Source organism: Cynoglossus semilaevis, chromosome 10 (genome assembly GCF_000523025.1).
Source record: "Cynoglossus semilaevis isolate Cse_v1.0 chromosome 10, Cse_v1.0, whole genome shotgun sequence".
Classification (NCBI taxonomy): domain Eukaryota; kingdom Metazoa; phylum Chordata; class Actinopteri; order Pleuronectiformes; family Cynoglossidae; genus Cynoglossus; species Cynoglossus semilaevis.
The window spans coordinates 19127574-19140512 of NC_024316.1; the positions used below are offsets into that span (position 1 = coordinate 19127574).

General features: G+C 44.7%; 2 protein-coding genes across 5 annotated transcripts; one reads left to right on the forward strand and one right to left on the reverse strand.

Annotated features, from left to right (window-relative positions):
- On the reverse strand, positions 1 to 4287 carry spata2 (spermatogenesis associated 2). Of its 4 annotated transcripts, XM_008319348.2 has the most exons (4): positions 3716 to 3792; positions 2849 to 2939; positions 1971 to 2723; positions 1 to 1466 (listed from the first exon to the last, which is right to left on the reverse strand). In XM_008319348.2, the coding sequence occupies exons 3-4, from the start codon at positions 2319 to 2321 to the stop codon at positions 129 to 131; spliced, it is 1689 nt and encodes a 562-aa protein (XP_008317570.1). In that variant the 5' UTR covers positions 2322 to 2723; positions 2849 to 2939; positions 3716 to 3792; the 3' UTR covers positions 1 to 128. The 4 variants fall into 4 exon arrangements, with proteins under 4 accessions (XP_008317570.1, XP_008317573.1, XP_008317572.1 ...); XM_008319351.3 differs by lacking the exons at positions 2849 to 2939; positions 3716 to 3792 and adding an exon at positions 4150 to 4287; XM_008319350.3 differs by lacking the exon at positions 2849 to 2939 and having other exon boundaries at positions 3716 to 3809.
- Positions 4245 to 8409, forward strand: rnf114 (ring finger protein 114). The gene is made up of 6 exons (XM_008319354.3): positions 4245 to 4424; positions 5993 to 6143; positions 6347 to 6453; positions 7105 to 7219; positions 7344 to 7451; positions 7533 to 8409. Exons 1-6 carry the CDS (start codon positions 4288 to 4290, stop codon positions 7596 to 7598), a joined length of 684 nt encoding a protein of 227 aa, XP_008317576.1. The 5' UTR covers positions 4245 to 4287; the 3' UTR covers positions 7599 to 8409.
- Positions 8410 to 12939: the final 4530 nt, after the last annotated feature.

The following is a 12939-nucleotide window of genomic DNA, read 5'->3' on the forward strand; positions in this document are numbered from 1 at the left end:
AGACATTGGACGGAGCGGTCAGATCATTGAGCAGAGTTTGGGCCTTAGCACTAAAGCAGCCTTGTGTGACTACACCACACGTTTGAGCAACTGTACAGGCGGCATGGGAGCAAACCGGTGCGCCACATTTATCGGTACACCAGGTGGGATATCGTGCCAGACTTGAAGTTGAGTTGATGGTTGGGAACAAAGCTGTGCTGCGAATTCTTTCGTGTGCACATATCATTGGAGTACAAGCTCACGCAGGAGTCACATGACACCTTAGAACAGTTAACACAGGTGTGTGTTGCACCTGGCTTGTTGCAGAACCCACAGCGTGACCCCCCTAAGCTCAAGCGCTCACTGCTGCCTCCTTTTGGTGTAGTCATTGCAACAGACTTGTTTGGAAACAGCTTGGTGGATGTAAGTTGTTTCTCCACCATTTGAGTGTGAGGGTTTGGGTGAGTCAGTGTAAGGGGGTGCAGGTGAAGGTGAGGGTGAGAATGTGTATTGGAGTAGACCGAGAGCTTGTCCTTGACAGCGACATATCCATCCAGAGTGCGTGGGGACTTGATGTGATACTCCTGGAGTCCACAGCATGGGGAGGGGTCAACATTGTGACAGGCAGAGCAAAGGATCATGTCACACCTCTGGCAGTAAGCCACCGCTGTGCAGCTCAGCCCGCAACCTTGACACTTTACACCAGCATGCGCCTTCAGCAGCCAACCATCCCTTTCATCTCGCAATTCTCTGGATGGAGGTCGAGAGGGAGTTTGTCTCCCTCCTGTTCCACCCCTCTCAGTGTACAGGTCAATCTCATCCAAAGAAGACAGATGGTAGGAAGTGTAGGCATCAGCTGGGGGAGGGGACTGGATTGGAAAAAAATCAGCAACAGGGCTGTAGGAAGGCGGAGCGACAACAGAGCAATGAGAGGCTAAGGTGCTGGGCCGGATGATCTCGTCCTTCATCTCCTCCTCGGTGTCTACAAACACAGGCTCCTTCCTCAGACTCAACGAGGCCTTGAGGACAGGTTTACTGACAGCTGCATGCCAGTGACCAGCTCCGTCTGTGACATCCACTGATTTCGATGGTCGGCTCCCGCGCCTGAGGTGGTGGGCATGGGGGCGCTCAATGTCCAATGGCCGGACAGAAAGCCGCCCCATATCTGCCCCCATGCTGTCACGTCTGCGGAGTGCCTCAGCACAGCCAGCAGCATCGTCTCTGCAGCCCCTTCGGAGTTCCAGGGCCTCCAGTTCGGAGGCAGAACCCCGTGCCAGTGCAACCACTTCCCCCAGAAGACGGCACTCCGCCTGGGCAAGGAAAAGCTCAAACGACAACTGCCGGAGATGATTTGTTCCTCCTACATGCTCTTGCAAATGGAACTGCGAGTCCTGGTCACATGTGTAGCCAATAACGCGCATTAGGGACCAAAGATCAGCTTCCGGAATGGCTGATTGAAGCTGGTACACGTATGGGCCGGTGAAGGTCTAAAAGACAAAATCAACAAATGAGCCATGATGGGAAGCAGTGGAGCACAGTGTCAAATAGTTTTAGTACAGGCAAGCATGCACACACAGGTGGTGCTGATTGTCTGTCAGCAGGACAGTATTTAAAGAGAGTTTCAGGGATAAGTTTCTTTTTTAGACAGTGGCGCAGGTGCAGAAAGTATGGAGCTCAGGAAGGATTAGCCTAATGCTAACCCGGGACATTGGTGTTCCCTGGTCTTTGGGACACGGGCGAGGGTAGGAGTGACTGAATGACTTTGTCATTGTTTTCTGCCTTTCTGTCTCCTTTCCTGTGGGAAATGATATTTCATTTCTAAGTTTCTAAATTGCCTTGTTATATAAAATGTGGCCATTAAAACATGTCTTTATTTGTCCTCCTGAAAGTTGGAATCAATCACAGCACCGGCTTGAAGCCAATGACCCACCGCCCACTGACACATAGTTACATGCATTTCTTTAAGAATAATTCCTAACCCATCAACTCACCTTTATACATCTGAACTCTTTCTTCCAAGGATAGAGCAGAAGGTTGGTGCAAATGGTTTCCAGGGTTTGAAAAGCTCTTTCCAGGCTCCGGAGGTTGCCCCCTCTTTGGCAGCGGAGCGAGTTCTCCACCACATCGTAGAAACGTACCATGCGGAAACGCTGCGTTGGATCTGGCTGGTAGGCTCCGAGCAGAGCCGTGGCTGTGGAGAGCAGGGCCTCACCATCCTTCTGTCGGCTTTTGTGCCCTCCTGGTGTATTTCCTGCCCCAGTGTGTTCTCTTTCCTCTTCCGGCAGCCGGTCTAGCGCGCTCACATACCTCCGAAACAGATCTTCTTTGAGCTTTGCATCCATCTCTTGGAAGCAGACTGTAAGTCAGTTGTTATTCCTTGCGGAAACTGCGCCTCTTTTGGCAGATTCCCGCACGATTCCTGAGACCATCTCTTTACACCAGCTCATCTTAATGTCAGTATTGCTTGGAGATGGGGAAAAGAAAAAACAAATATTGCCTTTAATCAGCAGCACTTGACCAAAGGTGTTGTGGGCGGGTTTAGTTTGGCCCAGCTAGGCTGCAGCCTGTTGCTGTGCCATCTTCCAGGCATTTCCAGGAGCAGTCAACAACCTTATTTGTTTCCAGTTAAACATTGCAATGATGGCTTCTGATGTTGTAACTGTTGTCTTCGTTAAGTTCAGAATCCGCACAGTTGAAGTTTACTCTAAGTGAAGATATTGGTGGTAATCATGAGATGTGCTGGGCTGAAAACACAAAGACAGTTAAGGTTTTTTTTTTACTTCAGAGGAAAAAACAAAAATAAAAAAATGAGCAAATATTTCTTCTAGGTTATAGAAATGGTTTTAACATTCAAGATGTTGGATATGACCTGAGGAGAGAAGTAGGAGAAGAATCAGCCAGGCAAGAGGAGAAAGAAGAGATTTGTGGATGTTGTAAAAGAAGACTTGGAGATAGTTTGTCTAAAGAGAGCAGAGGAGGAGGTAATATGGTTAGATGGAACAGCTGACAGGAGAGGAAGAAATCTGGGCTTTTGTTACTAGCAACTGTAAATGCATCAATGTAAATCAGTGTTAATAAACTGGTTAAGAGGTTTTTAGTAACAATACCGTTCCACAGTATGTGTGTACATAACACCAGAGATCATCAAGTTTTTTTTTTTTTTTTACAATATTCAAAACTGTATCATTCTTTCCTTCCGTATTTGGTGTAATTGTTAAGAACTCTAAATCACTTTGTTAGCCTGACCTAATGGCAGCAGCCTAACGTTAATTTAAGTTTTCGTAAATGTGTGTTTTGAGAGGTCGTAAGCAGCGAACAGAAGTGACCGACTACAGACTGTTCCCAAGCAGTTAGCACGAGTTAGCCATAAACGGCAGCATGTACGAGTTCTGAGCATTGAACGCATCGAAGTTGACGGGTCACTGTGACGTTATGACTGAAGGAGAGGAAGAGAGAGGGTGTGTGTGTGTGTGATAACCCACACAGCTGTGACGGTGCTTTCCTGACTACCATGGCCCCCAGCTTACTACGAGCAACGCAGTAAACGCCCATTTCATCTTAAGTGCACGGCTAACAAGTGTTAGATTTAGCAAGCTAGCTCATTTCTGGAAGTGAACCCTTTTCAGTCAAACATATTCGGTATGTATTTCGAGCGAACGTTGTCTAAAGGGAATTGAGCCCGAGGATAACCTAATTAATAATAATAAGAACACACAGGGCTAAATGTTCTGCTTACCTTCTTAGCGTGCTAACTGCTGCTAACTACGCCTCCTCAACTGTAAGAAATTCACGTCTGGGTACTACGCATGCGCAAAGCTCTGCTGGTTTATTAGAGGCCACGTGGGAATAAAAGGGCCGCAAAATTCCAAGTGAGGAACGGAAGGAAAGCGTACAAAATGAATTAATACATAAGATACATTTTTCCTCAATTTCACTTAAAATTAAGTTATGAAATGTGATATATGGGATATATATAAATGCAATATATACAGTTATATACTGAATATCTACATATTCACAATTCATATATAATTTTATTCAGAAACAGAGAGAAAGATGATTATATGTGCAATATGTGATATCTTAGGCTTATATTAGCATTGCTATTAGCATTCATAGCAGGTGTGTTTTTATGACAAGTATATCTATAAGACGTTCCCTGTGTGTTACCTTGGTCACTTGTGTCACTGATGAACATGAATTGGGTCATCATCACGTCCAAATCTTGAACCAAGAATCTTGACACCCCCCAAGCTAAAAGAAACGGAAGTAGATGGTTGTGACGTCACAAGCCACCGAAGAAAAGAAATGGCGATGCTGGGCGATTTTAGCGCAGCACAGCACAAGAAATACGTTTTGGATGGGGCTAGCGACGTGTCAGAGTTCGTATGTCCAGTGTGTCTGGAAATCTTCGACAGTCCTGTAAAGACACAATGCGGACATACGTGAGTGTGTTGTGTCATTTTACCACTTCTTTGTCGTTCGTGTAGCCATTCGTAACAAACGAATCAGTGCGTGACTGTTTTCGCTTTCTGTGTTAATGTCTTTTTCTGTTCCATATGTGTGTGTATATATATATATATATATATATATATATATATATTTGTTAATGTTTGTGTGTTATAATTTAAACAGTGTCAGTTTGTTAAAGCAGTTTCAGTTTTGTTTACACCAGTGAAGAGGCCTCTAGTGGGAGTTGTAGTTCACAGCTTTGCTACTGAAGTTAAAGAAACCACTCTAAGGACTACAAATCCCGGCGACCTGTCGAGGTGCGACTTACCGTCAACAGTTATCTACATATCTAGACGTGACGGCCCCGTCCACCAGCACCGACTGTTGAGTCTGACTCCAGCTCAAATGGCGCGCAGGTGTTTTATGGCTGATATTGGTTGAAGAGTTCCGTTTCACTGGACGTGAAATTTTCTCAAGAAGACGTTTCTCCTCTCATCTAAGAGGTTTCTTATTCTGATATTCTTAGATTATTTCTTTAGCTAATAACAATAACGGACATGTGTATTTGGTGGTTTCATAGTGTAGTGGTTATCATGCCTGCCTTACACATCTGCTTTGTGTGGAGAAGTCCTGAGTTCGAGCCCCAGAGGAACCGAACACTTAACAGTGCTGCCTGTGTCAGCCTTTGTGGGTTTCAAAGACTCTCACCATGAATTTCCCTATTATAGGATGATTAAGAGACTGATATATATATAGACATATTTTTGACCTTTAGTGCCACATGAAGCACATTGTACCAGTACTGTGCTTCAGGCACTTCTATAAACCTAAATAATAGATAATTAATCGTAAGCAATAGTCAGAATTTCAAAATTAGTATAAATCAAACAAACAATTTGCCCCCCAATCCAATGCCAAATCAAATGGAGAGAACAAGAATGATGGTTCAAATGTGTGTGTGTGTGTGTTATTTAGCTCTGTCCTTGTAGCCTATCACAGATGTAACTCCCATGTCACCAGTGGAGGAGCCTGGCTTGTCACAGCCCTGTCTGCAGTCCAGTCCGTGACCCGGATATTAATGGTTGTCCGTCTTCTGCAGTATGATTTTGTTAGGAATGATCTTCTGGTTCTCTACATTTACCTGAAAGAAAAATGCTGGTATAACTGGTAGAGCGTAGACAATAAAAACAAGCCTTTTTTAATGTTAAAGACTGACTGACTATACTAGTCTAATTAAGATCCTGAGGTTAAACTGGTACTAATCATTGTGTTCAAGTGGTTCACCTTTGTTCAACCCTAAGCCTTTGTTCGTTGCTTGGTTCATGTTGGCATGAACCAGTTGTGCGTTGTGGTTTATTAGTTCGATTCTAACTGGACAGGCACTGAACATACTAGAATCTACTGAAAGATTTTTTTTTTTCTTTGGACTTTGCATACATTGTTGTTTTTTGTTAAAGCCAAAAATACCCTTCATTAAGCGGAGAACCAGGTGACAGCTGCAGATTTGAGCACTCATCAATAGTATATTCAACAGACAGTGGTTTCTTCTATCTGTTGTCAGGTTTTGCCAGAGTTGTCTGCAGGAGTGCTTGCGACCACAGAAGCCTGTGTGTGCTGTGTGCAGGGCCACTCTGGGCCACTGGACTAAAGCCTCTGATCTGGAGGCTGTCATCCAATCATCTGTGGCGGCCTGTAAGGGCTGCGGCGCTCAGGTATGGTCATCTATAACATTATTATCATCCTCGCCGTGCATTCCTTTGAACTCTTTAGCCATTTATTGCTACTTCACCTTCCCTCTCCAGGGTGTGTGTGTGTGTGTGTGTGTGTGAGAGGGGGGAGTCATGTGTTGAACCTGTGTAGTAAAGAAATATTCCTCATTCTTTATTGTTATTCTATTGTGGGCGGGGCTTTTCAGATTTGGCTTTCTCAAATGAGAAATCACACAGCTGCATGTTCCAAATACCAGGATTACATTGAAGAGGGTGTGAGGACGACGGCCCAGAGCCAACCAGCCATTGTCAGGTAGGGACGCACAGACCTGACAACACCATAAACCACCGTGCCTGTCCAGTGACTGGAACAGTTCATCATCAGCACACAAATCTGACTATTGTCTGCATAACAGTGGATGCAGTGAAAAGAAACATTGTACCAGTATGGAGCCTAGAAGCATGGAGGAGGATACAGTGTCAGCAGGGCTGCCACAAAAACCTCAGTTAACTTCAACAGCAATTAGATCTAAAAGTCACATAGTCACCAGACTCAACAGCTAAAAGATGATTAAAGCTGAACTGAAAAGACGCCAGAATATTTCTCTACTTTCATCCTCGACCATCTGTTCAAGAATGACGCACCTGTACTTTGTCCTTTTCACCTGCGCTCAGCTCTGCACCACTCATAACGAGTCATGTGATATTTAACCAAGGCTCAGAGGTCATTCTAGGCTACATTAGCAGTGAAACAGCGGGCATGAACCCATACCACCGAAAGTGGTATGGGAAAGAACTGAACAACGGTGAAATTAGTCAATGATGCAACAGTACCAACATCAGGGAACGATTTAACTGTTTTACAGTGTTCCACTGTGATCCACTGTGATCCAAGGACTTGTTTTAGGAACTATATCTCTAACAGACCAAACAACAAACGTTGGTTTCTCTCCCCCCCCCACAGCCCTCTGCCAAATCGCTACACCTTCACTTGTCCATACTGCAGCTGCCAGAACCTGGATCAGGATGGGCTAGTGGAACACTGCACTTCCCAGCATGCTCGGGATACACGTCAAGTCGTAAGTAAAATCAGAGGAATTTTTAAAAAATTGAAACATTAGTTACTTTACGTTACTTTTGTTTCTTTAACAGTGGTATTTCTTCTTCTTCTTTTTGTTTGTTTTCACATTACATTTTTTTTAGGTGTGCCCCATCTGTGCCTCCATGCCCTGGGGTGACCCTAATTACAGGAGTGCAGACTTCCTCCAGCACTTGAAGATCAGACACACCTTCTCCTACGACACCTTTGTCGTAAGTTTAAACTGTTGTCTCAGACAACAACCTGACTACACTGTAAATCAACCCGTTTCCCTCACAACCATGTGTTTGTAGGACTACTCCACAGACGAGCATACAATGATTCAGGAGGCTCTACAGCGCTCCCTCCTGGACAACTAGGAGCCGTGAAGACTGTAGCACTCTGTGTCTCCAGATGATCACGTGGCCAGAAAGCTGCTGTTATACGGTGGTTCTGTTGGATATGGGTCGATTATCCAGATGAATGATGATGAATGAGCGTGCGTGCGTGCGTTTAAGTCTTGAACAGTCTTCTGTCCTGATTCTTTGGTGTCTTATACGTACATGACCACGGGAGGGCAGTAGAGATCCATATTTTTTGTCTTGCTGTAGCGGCACTTCATCCTCACCAGACATAATATGCCAATCCAGTCCAACACGTCACCCCCTTTACTCCCCCCACCCTTTGACTCAGTGTGTTGTGTTGATCTGTCTTGTTTAATCAACGACGTCACACGTCCTAGTCCCTGCTGCCTGGTGTTTCATGGTTTCCTTCGCAGGAATTCTTCATTATGAGCAGATAAAATACGATTTCTAAATATATAATTTCATTAATTATCACAAAATTCTGAATCTCCTGATTCGAATAAAGAGTCCAGATTATTGCAGATTAACTTTGTGATCAGGTTATCTTTTAATCTTAGCTCACTCTTTTGTTTAATGAAATGTACTGTTGACATCACTGCCAACATTTCTGACACAAAAAACTGTTTTAAATAGTTTATTATCTGCATGTTTCCAAAACAGTTGTATGCTATTGTATCTGCTATTTTAGTGAATTGTGTCTTATTTTAATTGTGTTGTTTTGCAGCGACCTCTATGGGTCAGACACTGTACAGCTGCTGTATCTTTGTCCCATTTGTCTTCACCAAAAGGTAAATAAAAATATTCACTACAGAGAGAGAGCAGCACCGGACTGTTGTCCACGTCATCTGTACAGTTGGGCGGGGCTTAAAGCCTTACGTAAATTTTTACTCCTAAATGAATGAATAACTTCACTGTTGTTGAGAACGATCTTCTGGTTCAGGTGTCCATGTGTGAAAGTTTAACGTCACGCCAGTGTTTTCACTCCCTCCATGATCCACAGGGAGTGAAAACCCTTTTCATCTCTTTTCTTTCCTCTGTGCCTCTTATGTGTAGTTACTGCATCTAAATGACACCCCCCCGTCCCCCACAGTCTCCCATGTCCTATCTTTATTACCAAAAAAGTTGTTTGCCCCTGGCAGAACAGAGATGTTAGCTAGCTATGAAAACTAACGAGGTACGTAAAAATGCTCTGGGGCAGGAAGGAAGTGGAGACAAAAAATACTACAGACAACCTCCATGTTTGTTCAGGAGCTGAGCTCAAAGAGAGGGAAAAGAGGGGGCACCTGGGAGGAAATGGGGGAGTAAGATAGGGAATTAAGAAAGAAGAGAACGAGGGGAAGACATAAGAACAGAATAAAAATGTCATCAAGTTTGGACTGTGATTCTCTTTGATGCCAGCAGTGGCTGCTGTTGGCTGTCTGCAGGCTCCACAGAGGCTGCAATTAATGCTACATGTGCCCAAGGGCACTCTGTCAGGGTAGAAGTGAGGGTGTTTTTTATCTTCTAATATGTGGAAGAGCTATTGCTTTACTGTAAAAAGGTCATAATCCCAGACTCGAACTGCTGCTCTGTCTGGACGGAGCTCTCCCTGTGTGTGTGTTTAAACATGTTATCATTAGTAAGAAACAGAAGACGTTGTTTATAAATATTGAAATTTTAAATAAATAATGTTTTTTTTCTGGTACAACAAAAGCGTTTTCCTACTTTCTGGTTCAGGTTCTTCCACAGAACTCAGTCAGGAGGCCTAAAAGTTTCAGACAAAACAAACTCCTAAAATGCCTGAAGATCTCTCTCGTTTCCGCTCCTCTGGGGGAGTTTTGCTGAGGTGGGTATCTGATGGGGCGTGGGGCATGTGAGAAGAGCAGTGGGAGTTTGTTTGCCATGAAATTCCTGGTAGTAAGTAGAAACAGGAAGAGTGAGAATCCTGGCAGTGCAGCGGACCGGTCCTTTCAAAGGTTTGAACAGAGTGCCGTTGGGCTTCCCTCACTTCACACTGCTCTGCTTATTAATCAGCTAACAACCAAAGCCAACTAGAAGCGCACACACACACACACAGTCTTTCACCAGTGCAACAACATCTGAAGTTGCCCCCCACCCCCCATCAGCCACCCTCTTACTTTCACAGTTTGTGTTTATGTGGCGCCAACAATCATATACGCACATACATGTGTGCATACACATATAAACAAAGAAAAAAATTCTAGATTTGGGTCAAAACAAAAACAACAAAACCCTGAACCAACAAATCCATCAGAGTCACAGAGGGAAATACTACACTGACATTCATCAAATCAAATATTTCAGATTTTAACCTGGAGCCACAGAAACTTTAGAAATAAAAAATATAAAATAAAATTTCCATCCATCTATTTTCATCCACTTATCCGTTACCAGGTCACGGGGGCAGCAGTCTCCACCGTACTAACCCCCCACCCCCAAACCTTCCTGCATGTGGTGAGTCCACTGGAAGGTACCAACCGCCCTAACTGGGATTCGATCTTGCCCATGAGGTGAACCCTGGGGTTCCACACCAGTGACAGAGACGTTGGCTCTGGGCCAAAGAGCCACTAAAATAATATACTGTATATAAAACTAAAAATTAAAATAGTCTCAACTGGCTGTGGTACCACTCTGCTACAACCAGTACTATACTGTACTGGTAGAAATAATTTTAAAAAGTAGTAAAACTAATGTAAATAAATCAATCGTGATGAATACATTATTTTACAGAATAATTGATCAAAAACTAGTTGCTGTGAGTTCACCTCATTTGTTTGCATATTTAAACTGCAAAAACTTTGAGGAACTCATGGCTAACCTCCACTTCCCCACCTACCTGCCCACACAGACACACACCTCCTAACCCCCCTCCCCCCACCTGCCCACACAGACACACACCTCTTCAGCTCACACTTCCTTTTCACGTCACCCCAGTTTTCCTCCACTCAGGATTTCTCCCCCACCCATCGTTCTTTCAAATGTGCATGTGCTTGCTAATCTGTCAATCACGTGTTGTCCTGTTGTGGCAGTGCTGGTGGTAGAGGTGGGGAGCTCTGTGATGGTGGCCCCCACCTCTGCAGCTCATTGATGATTAACCAGGCAGGTACAGTGGCTGTCAGCAGAAAGTGTCTGACAGCTGATTTGGAAGACAATGGTTCTATTCCCTCTACTTAACCTGTCACAGCCGTCACAGCAGCTTCTCTGTTCACGTCTCTGAAGAACACACACGTACGTCAGGGCGCTGCTCTACACTTACTTGGACACACACATCCACAGATATATATATATATCAAACAAGTTAGTATTGGAGGTAAAACTAGGGGGCGGGGGTCCATCCCTCCATCAGTTTGGACCCCTGGTCCACTGTAGGTATTCCACAGTGCTCCTCTAACTGTCACAGGTCTGGGGTTTGAATTCCATCACTTCCTAATTATTAACAGACTTTGAAGAGCATCTATTCACGGCCCTGTTCCTCTTTCCACTTCCTGTCCTTTGTGTCTTGTGTCTTTATATGAAGGAATGGACGACACAGGCAGATCAGTCAGTCAAAATCACTACCCCCCACCACCACCCCCACCCCTCACAGGCTCTCAGATCAATGAGTAACTAAATGCAGGTACTGAATCAAACTGCTGACCAGGGGACAATAGCATCATTCAAAGAAGCCGACTCTTTGACATGTGGAGGAATGATGACACTGATGTCTGTGGACTTGTCTTCTTCTTCTTCTTCTTCTTCTTCTTCTTCTTCTTTTTCTTCTCCTTCTTCTTCTCCTTCTTCTTCTTCTCCTTCTCTTCTCCTCCTCTTCTTCTTTCTCCTCCTCTTCTTCTTCTCCTTCTTCTTCTTCTCCTCTTCTTCTTCTTCTTCTCTTTCCCCCTCTCCTCCTCCGCCTGCTCTTCTTCACTACAGAGTTACAGGCATCCTGCGGTGCGGCCGCCCACTCTCCTGGCTCACATCACCCCAGGCGGCCTCTCCCTCTCCTGGATTCTCGGAGCAATGATTAACCCTGGTTCTGATCAATGCTTCTGCTGACTCTGATACATCACTGCAGCCTTCCAAACCTTCTTGTAAAGGAAGTGTCAACTCTGCGCTCCTGGTGACAGAGCAGACCTCCTCCATCACCTCCACTGAGGTTTCACACAGACGTTCAATCACTCAGGGGGGGATGGGTAGGGGGCTCCCAAAATTAAAGAACTTCCAGAAAATAATTCATTTACAGCTGAATGTTCCATTGATGTGGACGATGTTCTTCTGCTGTTTCTGTTTTCACTGACAGAACCAACAGTAAAACCATGTCTTTAACTAACCTCCTCCTCTGAGATGCTTTACAGACAGGGGCGGGCAGTGAAGGGGCGGGGGCGCGGGTGGCATTACATAAAAAAGAAGTTGAGAGGAGTAGTGGCAGCCAGTCACTCGTTACCTGACGCTGCTGTCCTGGACAGCAGGGAGAAACACTGACTTCCTGAAAACGACAGGAAGCACAATGGTGGAGTGTTGTGTCGGCTGAGAACAGGTTAATGATTGTAGACCACGACGAGGATCAGCAGAGGGAGGAGAAAGAAGAGGTGGGGGGGGGGCCACACGGGCCCATGTCACTGGAAGAAGTTAATGTTGTTTGAGTCACTAAAGCCGACGCCTCTGGACTGGGTTCTAATCCCAATGAGACACGCTATCACAAATGAGAAGAAGATGAAGATGATGTCCAATCATTTCACCACAGTCGATCAAATGAATTGATCTATTTGACAAGACTTTAATCCATCAAGAAGAAAAGCAGTAACAACAACAACCACTGGATCACTGGACCACTGGACCAGCTGGACAGCTAGACCAGCTGGACAACTGGACCAGCTGTGTGTGTGTATGTGTTTCCATCCGTCACTCTTTTATATCCAACCTTAGGAAGTCTTCCTCCTCAGTCTCCTCATCTGCTTGTGCATGAACAATCACATACTCCCTTCATGAGGGTTTGCCCCCTCCCTCCCCCCATGTAGAAACTAGACTAGACTTCAGTTATTTCCTCAACTCTCCCTGAACACTGGAAATATAATCATCTCTACACTGTCTACAGATGGAAGTTGACCTTCACAACTGAAGCATCTGATGTAATAACAGGAATCAATAAATCAATAATACAATTGATGTTTCACACACACCAGGATCTTCTTCGAGTCTGAACCATTTCATCTAAGTACAATAGAACCAAAGGTTCATGTTAAAAGATGGGAATCTGCAGATGGAAGCAGAAGGGAGCAAATATGAGAAGGTGGGGAATGGGGGAGGGGTTACCCAGGGGCAATAGATGGTGATAGATCTGCCTGGGAGAACTGTGATGCAGATCAACTCATGGAGATTG

What these genes read in the sequence shown, in the direction of transcription:
- spata2 (XM_008319351.3), bottom strand. Translation starts at nt 2,321, where the DNA reads ATGGATGCAAAGCTCAAAGAAGATCTGTTTCGGAGGTATGTGAGCGCG. An exon ending in AAGAGTTCAGATGTATAAAG is followed by an intron (nt 1,467 to 1,970) that starts GTGAGTTGATGG and finishes TTTGTCTTTTAG; the next exon opens with ACCTTCACCGGCCCATACGT.
- rnf114 (XM_008319354.3), top strand. Translation starts at nt 4,288, where the DNA reads ATGGCGATGCTGGGCGATTTTAGCGCAGCACAGCACAAGAAATACGTT. An exon ending in GTAAGGGCTGCGGCGCTCAG is followed by an intron (nt 6,144 to 6,346) that starts GTATGGTCATCT and finishes GGGGCTTTTCAG; the next exon opens with ATTTGGCTTTCTCAAATGAG. An exon ending in TCTCCTACGACACCTTTGTC is followed by an intron (nt 7,452 to 7,532) that starts GTAAGTTTAAAC and finishes ATGTGTTTGTAG; the next exon opens with GACTACTCCACAGACGAGCA.